General features: G+C 42.7%; 1 protein-coding gene across 2 annotated transcripts; it reads left to right on the top strand.

Moving 5' to 3' along the window:
- The first annotated feature begins 2283 nt into the window (after positions 1-2283).
- LOC118936391 (ATP-dependent RNA helicase DHX15-like) lies at positions 2284-11589 on the top strand. 2 transcript variants are annotated; one of them, XM_090214712.1, is made up of 4 exons: positions 2284-2459; positions 2547-2668; positions 10323-10470; positions 10989-11589. In XM_090214712.1, exons 1-3 carry the CDS (start codon positions 2369-2371, stop codon positions 10422-10424), a joined length of 315 nt encoding a protein of 104 aa, XP_090070838.1. In that variant the 5' UTR covers positions 2284-2368; the 3' UTR covers positions 10425-10470; positions 10989-11589. The 2 variants fall into 2 exon arrangements, 1 of the variants encoding a protein (XP_090070838.1); XR_005038622.2 differs by lacking the exons at positions 2284-2459; positions 2547-2668 and adding an exon at positions 3335-3502.
- Positions 11590-14166: the final 2577 nt, after the last annotated feature.

Raw genomic sequence — 14166 nt, 5'->3', positions numbered from 1 at the left:
CAACCTGGAATTAAAATAGTTTGGGGGTTTGTATCATTTGATTTACATAACATGCCTAACACTTTGAAGATGCTAAATATTTGTGAAATAAACAAGACAAAAAAATACTTTGTAGAGCCACCTTTTGCAGCAATTACAGCTGCAAGTCTCTTGTGATATGTCTCTATAATCTTGGCACATCAAGCCACTGGGATTTTTGCCCATTCAAGGCAAAACTGCTCCAGCTCCTTCAAGTTGGATGCGTTCCTGCTGGTGCACTGCAATATTTAAGTCATATCACAGATTATCAATTGGATTGAGGTCTGGGCTTTGATTAGGCCATTCCAAGACATTTAAATGTTTCCCCTTAAACCACTCAAGTGTTGCTTTAGCAGCATGCTTAGGGTCATTGTCCTGCTGGAAGGTGAACCTCCGTCCCAGTCTCAAATCTCTGGAAGACTGAAACAGGTTTCCCTCAAGGATTTCCCTGTATTTAGCGCCATCCATCAATTCTGACCAGTTTCCCAGTCCCTGCCAATGAAAAACATCCCCACAGCATGATGCTGCCACCACCATAGTTCACTGTACGGATGGTGTTCTCGAGGTGATGTTGGGTTTGTGCCAGACATAGCATTTTCCTTGATGGCCAAAAAGCTACATTTAGTCTCATCTCAGTACCTTCTTCCATATGTTTGGGGAGTCTCCCACATGCCTTTTGGCGAACACCAAACGTGTTTGCTTATTTGTTTCTTTAAGCAATGGCTTTTTTCTGTCCACTCTTCCGTAAAGCCCAGCTCTGTGGCGTGTACAAGCTTAAAGTGGTCCTTTGGATCTTTGCAGCTCCTTCAGGGTTATCTTTGGTTTCTTTGTTGCATCTCTGATTAAATGCCCCCCTTGCCTGGTCTGTGAGTTTCGGTGGGCGGCCCTCTCTTGGCAGGTTTGTTGTGGTGCCAAATTCTTTCCATTTTTAATAACAGATTTAATGGTTCTCCGTGGGATGTTCAAAGTTTTGGATATTTTTTTATAACCCACCCTGATCTGTACTTCTCCACAACTTTGTCCCTGACCTGTTTGGAGAGCTCCTTGGTCTTCATGGTGCCGCTTGCTTGGTGGTTCCACTTGCTTAGTGGTGTTGCAGTCTCTGGGACCTTTCAGAACATGTGTATATATACACTGAGATCATGTGACACTTAGATTGCACACAGGTGGACTTTAACTAATTATGGGACTTCTGAAGGTAATTGGTTCCACCAGATCTTATTTAGTGGCTTCATAGCAAAGGGGGTGAATACATATGCACGCACCACTTTTCTGTTTTTTAATTTATTTTTTAAAATCATGTTATTTTTTTCCATTTCATTTCACCAATTTGGACTATTTTGTGTATGTCCATTACATTAAATACAAATCTATTTAAATTACAGGCTGTAATGCAACAAAATAGGAAAAACGCCAAGGGGGGTGAATACTTTTGCATGGCACTATATTGAAAAGAGGGATAGCAAAAGGAGCTAGAGGTGTCAGTCAGTTAATATTTGTCAGGCAGGAAACATTTGTGTCTACAGTAAATTAATGAGTTTATAGGCTAGTCTCAGCAGGACCAATGTGCTCTGGCAGTAATTGCACTTTAGGCTTGCCAAAGCAGAATGCTCCTCATTGAGATTAATCCGATACTTTTGAATGGGGGGAAAGGGAATTTAACTAGCTAGCTGTTTGGACACACCACACATTTATAACGGGTGTGTCAGGGAACCCAGTTTTTTGCTGAGTTCACTACTGAGTCAGCAGTGTAACCTAGGCCTAGTGTCGCACAGGCAACCAAGTGCAGGGGTTCGTTAAACACTCAGCTTTCACCGGTTAAGTCCATGACGGAGCATGCTTTGACGTGAGGCGGCTCCTAGCAAGTTGTGGGAGGGCGGGAGGTGTTTGATGCAATCTTGATGTACGAGTGCTTTTCCGCTTGGGTGCAAGATCAGGGTTTTCCCTCTCTTAACTGCTCAGGCGCAGATTGAGTGGTTAGGAGGACACTTCGCCTTTGGTCTCTTTCTGCACCACCGCTTAAAGAGTTTGAGTCAGATGCAGGCTAGTTTCATATATGTCCTTTTGCCAACAACTGAGTAAATATACTTTACGTGTTCGGTTATGCAGTACACAGCTCATCAAATAGCCAAACTCAGTCCTGCGCAAAGCAGGAGAAAGCCATCCCTCCTTCACACTCTCCCACCTCCCTTCACCTCCTGTTCCAATATGTACCTGTATGCCCTGTGAAGTGCTCTCTGACCTTGTTCCTCTCTATGGGAATTTATTAAATCATACCTATGGGTGGCTGTGTTGGAGTCCATACCAACCTCGTTTAGTCCCACAGTGTTTCGTGTGACCCACGGAGGCTATGAAGGCGGCCGAGAAGTCCAAGATAAGGTTCACCCACATTGATGGAAATCACCTGACCCTCCTCAACGTCTATCACACCTTCAAACAGAGTATGTGTCCTTCACTAAAATGTCCATCAAGCATGCTTTGTAAACCAACCTTAATGTCACCTAACATAAATCTCTCGACTCTCACAGACCACGAGTTGACGCAGTGGTGCTACGACAACTTTGTGAACTACCGGTCGCTGACAAAGTGCACCAGCAGCTGTCCCGGATCATGGACCTCTTCAACCTGCCCCGCCGGATTCTTCATGCAGGTCAGTGCTCACCGGCCAAACAGAGAAAGTGCCCAGAGGGTTCTGTCTCAGTATGTGTCATCATGCTCGACGGTGCCATTATGTTCCCAAACAACACAGCACTTGGTTTTGACCGTTAGGCAGATGTCCCTTGTTCCTAAAACATCACAGACCAGAGTGGAGTATGTAGATTAGTCAGCTACACCATAGCTGTGTTCAAACACTCATACTAACCGTACTATTTGTGACTTAAATTGAGTATGCTTATTGGTCATAGTATGGATCAAGTTTGTATGCCAAAGTCCGACGAGCAGATATAAATGAATTGCTTTAACTAATTGACAAATGTTAAGAAATGTAATAAAGTAATTACTTTTCAAATAAGTTACGCTTCACGTTATGTTGGCTGACAATGTGTTGGCTACGCTATCCTTACAAACCGCATAGCATATCATTACAGCAGTAGGTACTACTAGTATGTTAGCTAGCTACCTCGTTAGTTGGCTACTAATACATTGCACTTGCCAGTATATTAACTATATGCTATCTAACTAGCTATCCAACGTTTATTGACTTGATTATTCATGTCATTCTTAGCTCAGTGGTATAGTCGTTGTGCGTTCAATGGACAGAAATTTGCTCTGGCTATCTACTCCGATTTCAGACCACTCTCGTCTGAGTGTGCCAGAGCGCAGAATAACTGATGAACAAACGCTCAACACCCGTTTAGATTAATATGGCCGGTGTCAGTAAACGTCAGCAAAAAAAAAAAAGTAATTAAATTGATGCCAGCAGCACAGTTACAGTGACCAACGCTCTGGATAACGTGGAAACAGCCTAACCAGGTCTGCTATGGTGAGTAAAATGGTCAAAGTGAGGTATTTTCTAATTTGTGTCTGAAAGTAGCTAGCCAGTTAGCTTGTGTGCTTGACTTCAGTGCAGTTGTGATGGTCAGAACGCTCGGCTCAACCCTACTCCTCGGCCAGTGTGCGCACTGAACGCTCTGAGAGGGGAAACGCTCAGAATTTACGAATGGACAATCTGACAAAGCTCTGAATTTAAGAATGCCCAGAGCACACTCTGACACTCAAGATTGAATTTATGAACACAAAAATGTCTAGCTAGTAATTTGTTATGCTCGCAAGAGGTTGCATAGCAACAGAATCAAGTTCCGGTAGACAAGCATAGCGCTAGTATGCTCAACTGAACGGATAGTTTGTTTACAATATACTAAAATGAACTAATAGTAGATACTGTATAAACTCATTAAGTATGTAGTATGTTAGTCTGGGTATTCGAACACAGCCCTAGTCAATGAGTGTGCAAAACACGTGATTTCCATTGCAGACTGACCAAGTGAATCCAGGTGAAAGCTACGATCCCTTGTTGATGTCACTAGTTAAATCCACTTCAAATCAGTGTAGATGAAGGGGAGGAGACACCTGTCTGTAAATAAGGATTTTTAAGCCTTGAGACAATTGAGACATGGATTGTTTGTGTGCCATTCAGAGGGTGAATGGACAAGACAAAAGATTGAAGTTCCTTTGAATGGTTATAATAGGTGCTAGGCACACTGGTTTGAGTGTGTCGAGAACTGCAAAGCTGCTGGGTTTTTCACGTTCAACAGTTTCCTTTGTATCAAGAATGGTCCACACCCCAAAGGACATCCAGACAACTTTACAACTGTGGGAAGCATTGGAGTCAACATGGGCCAATATCCCTGTGGAATGCTTTCGACAACTTGTAGTACGAGTACCCTTGCCTCTTGTCACAAACTGTTGCAAGCTGATGAGGAACCTCTGGCTGGAGACTGCATCCTGTTAGATACGCACTCAGTTTATTGGGTACACCTGTCTAGGTACCGGGTCAGTCCTCCCTTTGCCTCCAGAACAGACTGAATTCTTTGGGGCATTCTACAAGGTGTGGGAAACGTTCCACAGGGATGTTGGTCCATGCTGACGGGATGGCATCATGCAGTTGCTGCAGATTGGACGGTGGTACATTCATGCTGTGAACAGCCTGTTCCATCTCATCCCAAAGATGCTATATTGGGTTGAGGTCTGGGGACTTCGCAGGCCACCCAAGTAAACTGAACTCGATGTCATGTTCCAGGCGATATTTTTTCACTCCTCAAAATGTCCCGACGATCAAACCACGCTCAAAGTCACTTAGGTCACTCTTTTTGTCCATTTTAATGTTCAATCGAACTGTAACTGAATGCCTCGATGCCTTTCTGCCAGCTTCATATAGCAAGCCATGTCCACATGACTCACTGATTGTATAAGTGATCCATTTTCGTGAACGGTGTAGTGAATCTAATAAACTTGCCGGTGCGTCTAGTTAAGCTTATGAACAGCTGAATAATAACACACCATGTAGAAATAGACAGTGTTTATTAAATTTACTGTTTGGTGAAAAACAAAAATGACCATATACAGGCAATACCACTTAACAAAACAAGATACCGGATACTTTGGAATTTTGGCAATAAAGCCCTTTATCTACTTCCCCAGAGTCAGATGAACTCATGGATACCATTTTTATGTATTTGCATCCAGTATGAAGTAAGTTATAGGTTACATTCAATCACAGAAAGCTAACTTTGCTAGCTATTTTATTTTTTATTTATTTATTTTATTTCACCTTTATTTAACCAGGTAGGCTAGTTGAGAACAAGTTCTCATTTACAACTGCGACCTGGCCAAGATAAAGCAGAGCAGTGTGAACAGACAACACAGAGTTACACATGGAGTAAACAATTAACAAGTCAATAACACAGTAGAAAAAAAAGGAAAAAAAAAAGAGTCTATATACATTGTGTGCAAAAGGCATGAGGAGGTAGGCGAATAATAACAATTTTTGCAGATTAACACTGGAGTGATAAATGATCAGATGGTCATGTACAGGTAGAGATATTGGTGTGCAAAAGAGCAGAAAAGTAAATAAATATAAAACAGTATGGGGATGAGGTAGGTAAAATTGGTGGGCTATTTACCGATAGACTATGTACAGCTGCAGCGATCGGTTAGCTGCTCAGATAGCAATGTTTGAAGTTGGTGATGGAGATAAAAGTCTCCAACTTCAGCGATTTTTGCAATTCGTTCCAGTCACAGGCAGCAGAGAACTGGAACGAAAGGCAACCAAATGAGGTGTTGGCTTTAGGGATGATCAGTGAGATACACCTGCTGGAGCGCGTGCTACGGGTGGGTGTTGCCATCGTGACCAGTGAACTGAGATAAGGCGGAGCTTTACCTAGCATGGACTTGTAGATGACCTGGAGCCAGTGGGTCTGGCGACGAATATGTAGCGAGGGCCAGCCGACTAGAACATACAGGTCGCAGTGGTGGGTGGTATAAGGTGATTTAGTAACAAAACATATGGCACTGTGATAAACTGCATCCAGTTTGCTGAGTATTGCAGTGTATTGGAAGCTAGTATTGGAGTATTGGAAGCTATTTTGTAGATGACATCGCCGAAGTCGAGGCTCGGTAGGATAGTCAGTTTTACTAGGGTAAGTTTGGCGGCGTGAGTGAAGGAGGCTTTCTTGCGGAATAGAATAGCTAGCTTATCACGTCACCCTAAAACCTTTTGTTTAATGCAAACCATAACGCAAACTATGCTGATTGGCTGCAAAAACGTTAACTGGGTTCCATGACTGGTATTTTACTTTCTTGACAAACCGTTGCATGTGAAGGAGTGTCTTGAGAGTGATGTCTGCAACCAGTTGTTGTGTCTTAACTATAAGTCTTCAATTTAATGATAGTAATCAAAGATTCTCTGTAATTAGTATTACGCGATCAACTGATTAATCATGTAACTGTAATTAACTAGGAAGTCGGGGCACCAGGGAAAAATATTCAGATAGTTATCATTTCCTAAAATAACTTTTCAGATATTTTATCTGATCAATTAGTATTCGAATTAATGAATTATTTACTTTACCTCACGTTAGTCTCATTCCAAACGTCGTAAATTGTTGGTTATCTGCACAAACTCAGTCTTCACTATGAGTCATCCATACATCAATTGTCTTAAATCATTTATTTATTACTAACTAAGTAATTCACAGAAATGCATAAACAAACAGTAGTGGGCTAAACCGGCATGGCGGCTTGTTAGACAAAAGGGGAAGTGGGGGTCGACTAAGAAGTCACTACAAAGTGATAATTATAACAATTGAAATGCTAATCATTTGCACATGAAAGCTCACTCATTCGGGAACAATTGCAATCAATATATATATTTACGCTCAGTGTGTCGTCTTGATCGCTGGTGAAAAGTTTGTTTCTTTTGTAGAATTGTCCGTCTCTCTCCCTCTCCCTATGTCGTGATTATAGTGGATAGTTCAGAGTGACATTCATTCTTTTCGTTATAGAATGTATGTGTCGGCGGTTGTCGTTCTTCGTGTTCAATGATACCGAATTCTTAGCTGCAGACTAGTAATTAATATCAAAGACTTGTTCTTATTCTGTCGGTATCGATAGTCTAATTGCAGAAAAGGGGCTGTCCCAGGGTGCTTGACCCTAACTGGGCTCAAGGGCGGTCCTCTGATTTAGTTAACTCCAATTCCCTTTTTGAGTTTTACTTCATTAAACAGTCCAAAATCACATTGTAAAATTGTGTAAACAGTATCATACTCACTCATTCATCTTATACAACAATTAGATGTAAACCTCATATCTGAGGCTATTATATAAACAGTGTTATGGTAATGTGGCCACACCGTCTCCTATGAGCTTCCCCAAGCTGTAACAAACGGACCATTTCGTAGCTGGATTCTTCACCGATCTTTTATACTTTCTCCGGAACATGAAATTTGTTCGTACCTCAAGTTTTGTGAGTTTTGTGAAATTTACTCTCTCTATACTGTGTGTCCATGAGGAGATCCTCAGGAATTTACGACGTCTCTCTGACCACAGCAGCCTAGTTGAAGGAGGAAAGGGGGAGGCAGAGAGAGGGGGATGGGGCTCGCCACACCCAAAGAGGGCAACGTCATGACACAGCCTTAAAGCAATATACACACAATATCCCATATTGACAAATCGAAAACAGGTTTAGAAATTTCTGCAAATCTATTAAAAATGTAATCTTATTTACATAAGTATTCAGGCCCTTTGCTATGAGACTCAAAATTGAGCTCAGGTGCATCCTGTTTCCATTGATCATCTTTGAGATGTATCTACACCTTGATTGGAGTCCACCTATGGTGAATGATTGGACATGATTTGTTAAGTCACACACCTGTCTATAAAGGTCCCACAGTTGACAGTGCATGTCAGAGCAAAAACCAAGCCATAAGGTCGAAGGAATTGTTCGTTGCGTTCCGAGACAGGATTGTGTCGAGGCACAGATCTGGGAAAGGGTGCCAAAACATTTCTGCAGCATTGAGAGTCCAAGAAAACAGTGGCCTGCATCATTCTTAAATGGAAGAAGTTTGGAACCACCAACACTCTTCCTAGAGCTGGCCGCCCGGCCAAACTGAGCAATCGGCCTGATGGTCACTCTGACAGAGCTCTAGAGTTAATCTGTGGAGATGGGAGAACCTTCCAGAAGGACAACCATCTCTGCAGCATCCCACCAATCAGGCCTTTATGGTAGTGGCCAGACGGATGCCACTCCACAGACAACCTGCTTGGAGTTTGCCAAAAGGCACCTAAAGACTCTCAAACCATGAGAAACTAAGTGTAGATTATCTGGTCTGATGAAATCAAGATTGAACTCCTTGGCCTGAATGCCAAGCATCACGTCTGGAGGAAACCTGGCACTATCCCTATATAACAGTATAGCTTCCGTCCCTCTCCTCGCCCCTACCTGGGCTCGAACCAGGGACCCTCTGCACACATCAACAACTGACACCCACGAAGCATCGTTAACCATTGCCGGGCCCCTTGCAGAGCAAGGGGAACAACTACTTCAAGGTCTCAGAGCGAGTGACGTCACCGATTAAACCGCTATTAGCGCGCACCACTGCTAACTAGCTAGCCATTTCACATCGGTTACACCTACGGTGAAGTATGGTGGTGGTAGCATAATGCTGTGGGGATGTTCTTCAGCAGTAGGGACTGCGAGACTAGTCAAGATCGAGGGAAAGATGAACGGAGCAAAGTACAGAGGGCTCCAGAGCGCTCAGGGCCTCAGACCGGGGCGAAGGTTCACCTTCCAACAGCACAATGACCCTGAGCATACAGCCAAGACTATGCAGGAGTGGCCTACGGGACAAGTGTCCGAATGTCCAATGAGTGGCCCAGCCAGAGCCCAGACTTGGAACACGATCAAACATCTCTGGAGAGCCCTGAAAATAGCTGTGCCGCAACGCTCCCCAAACAACCTGACAGAGCTTGAGGATCTGCAGAAAAGAATTGGAGAAACTCCCCAAACACAGGTGTGCCAAGCTTGTAGCCACATTCCCAAGAAGACTCGAGGCTGTAATTGCTGCCAAAGGTGCTTCAACAAAGTACTGAACAAAGGGTCTAAATGCTTATGTAAATGTGACATGAGTTTTATTTTTAATACATTAGCAAAACATTTTAAAACCTGTTTTTGCTATGTCATTATGGGGTATTGTGTGTAGATTGAGGGAAAAGGCTATTTTGTAACGTAACAAAATGTGGAAAAAGTTAAGGGGGTCTGAATACTTTCCTTAAACTTGGTAAATCAGGATGTACAGTGTCTATCAATAGATATTTACCATTATGTTGTTAGATTAGGTAAGACAAAGTTACATTTGGTTTATTAAAAAATGTATTATTCTCTGGACCAACTTATCAAAATGTTCTAATGTAATGATATTGAATATCGGCATAAAATATCAGACCGACATCGGCCTCCTTGACCCCCCCCCCCAAATTTCTTTGTTCTGAAATCGGTATCAGCCTGCAAAAAAAATGCATATCAGTCATTGACACACAACAAGTCAAGATACTTATTGTAATGGATAGCCTCCCCTAGGTGTGCACACACAGGCGCTACCAGTTAAACACATAATAAGAAATCAAGTCAATTTGCTGCCCACTCAGGGAAAATAAATGACATTTTGTTGAAAGTCCATTTCCGGAGGGAACCTGAAAACATGCGACCTGACAAGTTGAATTACGACATTAATATTTAAATATTTGTCAACATTAACCTTTATCACAAAGACAAATTTGTAGCTCATGTTGCAGTTTAGGGGCGTTTGAACGCACCTCTTTGTTCGGAGAGGTCTTTATTGAGACTGATTGCCCTGGTTAATCGCAACAGCCGTCGTCTGCATATTAAAGTACCACGAAAGGAAACAAGAAAACTCACCGCCCTCTTAACTTGGCGAAGTTTAAATCGCCAATGCCCAGAGCTGACGCTTCCCCACCCCTTTTCTGTGGAATTGTTTGTGTTCATTGTACATTAAGGTAGGCACTACATTCCATGAGGTCAGTGTTGTTCAACTAGTCCCATTTGGCATCAAGTATCCTACATGTTCGATTGTTGCATCACTTCAGGCTAGAAAACAAACCTACATAAGAGGAGCGCTGGGTCAGGAAACATGTTAAATGCGTATGGACTTTATGATACTGTATGGGTTGGATTTTGATAATACAGGTCTGTGGAAGTGATTTTGACATGTACTGTAGTTTGTCTTGTGTGCCCTGTCTGGCTAATATCTAGCCTACTTTTTCTTGTCTGTCTGTGTGTCTACCAGGTAGCTCATTTGGAGCACACAGGCCAGTACCTAACGGTGAAGGACAACCAGGTGGTCCAGCTGCACCAGTCCTGTGTGCGATATACAATGAGTTTGTGCTGACCACCAAGAACTACATCCGCACCTGCACCGACATCAAACCAGAGTGGTATTTAGAAAACATATGTGTATTGTTTGCATTGTTAGGTATACTGCACTGTTGGAAACAAGCATTTCACTGCACCTTTCTGTAAAATATGTGTACGTGACCAATAAAATTAGATTTGGTAAGCTGTCAGCAGCTTACTGGCTGCCTAGCCCTATATCCATCTTGTCTAGTGAGTGTGCAGGCCTATAGTCAGTCCTCTCCTACATTCTGCTAGGTGTGTGTCTATGTGCTTGCCTGCAGTCAACCCGCCTGCTCCGATATTCCTCTAGACAAGCAGTCAGCTTGCTCCTTGTGTGTGTGTGCGTGTGCGTGTGAGAGAGAGACCGTGTGCACATTGTTGGATTACGTGGGTGTTTGTTCATCTGTCTGTGTGTGCTTGCACATTTATGTGTCGGATGAAGTGTCTGCGGCAATCTCTGTGTGCAAATGCGGGAGAGAAAGCCTTCTCTCTCACACACACACACACACACACACACACACACGTCATGACTAATATGTTTACTTGTCTCTTTTCCCAGGCTGGTGAAAATCGCCCCGCAGTACTAAGAGATGGATAACTTCCCCAACTGTGAAGCCAAGAGACAGTTGTAGCGCATCGTCGCTAAACTCTCAACCAAGGAATACTCTGTACTAACACTGTAGTGTGCACGAGAACAATACCATCACTACCAGCACTAAGGAACTCTGAACTCTTCATCTGAGCCTTGAATTTTCTTATTTGTTACCACCTGTGGTCATTGTGATTAACAGGTGGTTGGCATTCGGGTTGATCCAGGTTGGGAATGAGCGGTCAACACCATTACCGTCATTGACCATGTTAAAGCATAACCATTTATGTAGATGTTGACTTTCCTCTTTAGAACGTGTCAACTCTTACCAAAATGTACTTCGGTGTAGAATGTCCATGCTAATTCATTGAACAAACTTTGACTTAAATTAATGGAAAAAAATACATCTCAGCTTTGACGGTTTAGAACCTACCGTCTTGCTTGTTCAGACAGCTACCAAACTTTGGTATTGGGGGGGGGGGGTTCGGGGGGTGAGCTCAGAAGGTTGAAATATTAAATGTATTTTAATAGCAGCAAAGCAGGAAGTAAAAGAAGGAAGTGTACCCATCAATATCGGCTGTGATCGTATGATTCAACTCAAATGACATTACAAAAAATACATTCCAGGTATGATCGTAAATTTAATCTGGAGTGCCAGAGAGTGCGCTCTGGGCGTTCTTAAATTCAGAGCTTTGCAGATTGCCCGTTGGTAAATTCAGAACACACACTGGACACTCTGGCCGAGGAGTAGGGTTGATCCGAGTGTTCTGACCTCAGCTTGAGTGCTTGACTAGCGCTAACTGGCTAATGTTGGCTAGCTACTCCCAGACACAAATTAGAGAACAGCTGACTGACCATTTTACCTTTCCCTAGCAGAGCTGGTTAGGCTGTTTTTATGTTATCCAGATCCTTGGTGACAAACTGCTGCTGGCAACAATTTATTTACACTTTTTTGTCGACGTTTACAGACACTGGCCATATTCAACCGGTGTTGAGCGTTCGTAAATTCATTAATCAGTTATTCTACACTCAGGCGAGAGTGCTCTGAAATCGGAGTAGATAGCCAGAGCAAATTTACAACCGCACCGTCCATTGCATGAGCGGCAGCAGTTAGCATATTTTAAATGAACCACCTTCTACATTACCATGGAAATGATTGCGAGTGTACCCATGAGTTTACCAGTCAAATTGTCAGGGTTAGAGGTTCCAAGCCATTCTATTTCAATGTATGCTACTGCTGCATTGTGGGAGGTGTTGCCTAGGCAACCAAAGACCATGTCACATACACATGGTTAGCAGATGTTAATGCGAGTGTAGCGAAATGCTTGTGCTTCTAGTTCCGACAATGCAGTAATAACCAACAAGTAATCTAACTAACAATTCCAAAACTACTGTCTTGTACACAGTGTAAGGGGATAAAGAATATGTACATAAGGATATATGAATGAGTGATGGTACAGAGCAGCATAGGCAAGATACAGTAGATGGTATCGAGTACAATATATACATATGAGATGAGTATGTAAACAAAGTGGCGTAGTTAAAGTGGCTAGTGATACATGTATTACATAAGGATACAGTCGATGATATAGAGTACAGTATATACATATGCATATGAGATGAATAATGTAGGGTAAGTAACATTATATAAGGTAGCATTGTTTAAAGTGGCTAGTGATATATTTACATCATTTCCCATCAATTCCCATTATTAAAGTGGCTGGAGTTGAGTCAGTGTCAGTGTGTTGGCAGCAGCCACTCAATGTTAGTGGTGGCTGTTTAACAGTCTGATGGCCTTGAGATAGAAGCTGTTTTTCAGTCTCTCGGTCCCAGCTTTGATGCACCTGTACTGACCTCTCCTTCTGGATGATAGCGGGGTGAACAGGCAGTGGCTCGGGTGGTTGATATCCTTGATGATCTTTATGGCCTTCCTGTGACATCGGGTGGTGTAGGTGTCCTGGAGGGCAGGTAGTTTGCCCCCGGTGATGCATTGTGCAGACCTCACTACCCTCTGGAGAGCCTTACGGTTGAGGGCGGAGCAGTTGCCGTACCAGGCGGTGATACAGCCCGCCAGGATGCTCTCGATTGTGCAGCTGTAGAAGTTTGTGAGTGCTTTTGGTGACAAGCCGAATTTCTTCAGCCTCCTGAGGTTGAAGAGGCGCTGCTGCGCCTTCTTCACAATGCTGTCTGTGTGAGTGAACCAATTCAGTTTGTCTGTGATGTGTATGCCGAGGAACTTAAAACTTGCTACCCTCTCCACTACTGTTCCATCGATGTGGATAGGGGGGTGTTCCCTCTGCCGTTTCCTGAAGTCCACAATCATCTCCTTAGTTTTGTTGACGTTGAGTGTGAGGTTATTTTCCTGACACCACACTCCGAGGGCCCTCACCTCCTCCCTGTAGGCCGCAAGGGAGAGGCTACACGAACTTAAAGATCCTATTCTTATTTGAAACATCACATCGTTAGCCAAAGATATTGTTGCAAGAAAAGACTTGGGAATTTTTCAAATATAAAGTCTGAGTTGTAGCCAATAAATGTGCCAAAGAGCTAATGCACTTAAAGAAACTTTGAGAAAAAGAGTTGATGAGCACACTTGCCAGTTTTTTAAAGAAAGATAATCTATCTCAAGAAGAAGAGTCTGTTTTTAAATCTTTACAACTAGAATTAGAACAGCTTTACACAGATCTGGCAAAGGATGCCTTTGTCAGATCAAGAACAAAATGGATTGAAGAGGGAAGAAACACTAGTTACTTTTTTGTACTTGAAAAGAGAAACTACAAAAGAAAGTCTAACTGCACTCAAAATGAAGGATGCGTAATGCAAAGACCCCATTACAATCAACATTTTTCAATTCCTTTTATGAAAACCTTTACAACTCACAATTTCAGGAAGATGGTTGTGAAAGCTACATTTGCCACATTATGTCCCAGAATTATGTCCCTGTAATTGATGATTTCCCCTCAGTTTGCCATTCACTTGTGTCAATTGAAGAAAGAGGCTCTCAATTTAGATGTTTCAAGATTGCTTTAAAAAAAAAAAAATGGGGAAATGGTCTCCACTATGAAACGGCTTTATTATTGCAGTGTTTCCAAAGCCCAATAAAGACCCTTCCCTGACAATTGGAGACCAATTACTTGATTAAATACTG

This window comes from Oncorhynchus mykiss, chromosome 21, assembly GCF_057628025.1.
Source record: "Oncorhynchus mykiss isolate SJ-2025 chromosome 21, ASM5762802v1, whole genome shotgun sequence".
Taxonomy (NCBI): domain Eukaryota; kingdom Metazoa; phylum Chordata; class Actinopteri; order Salmoniformes; family Salmonidae; genus Oncorhynchus; species Oncorhynchus mykiss.
The sequence above is the reverse complement of the archived record's forward strand: the minus strand, read 5'-3'. Positions and strand labels throughout refer to the sequence as shown.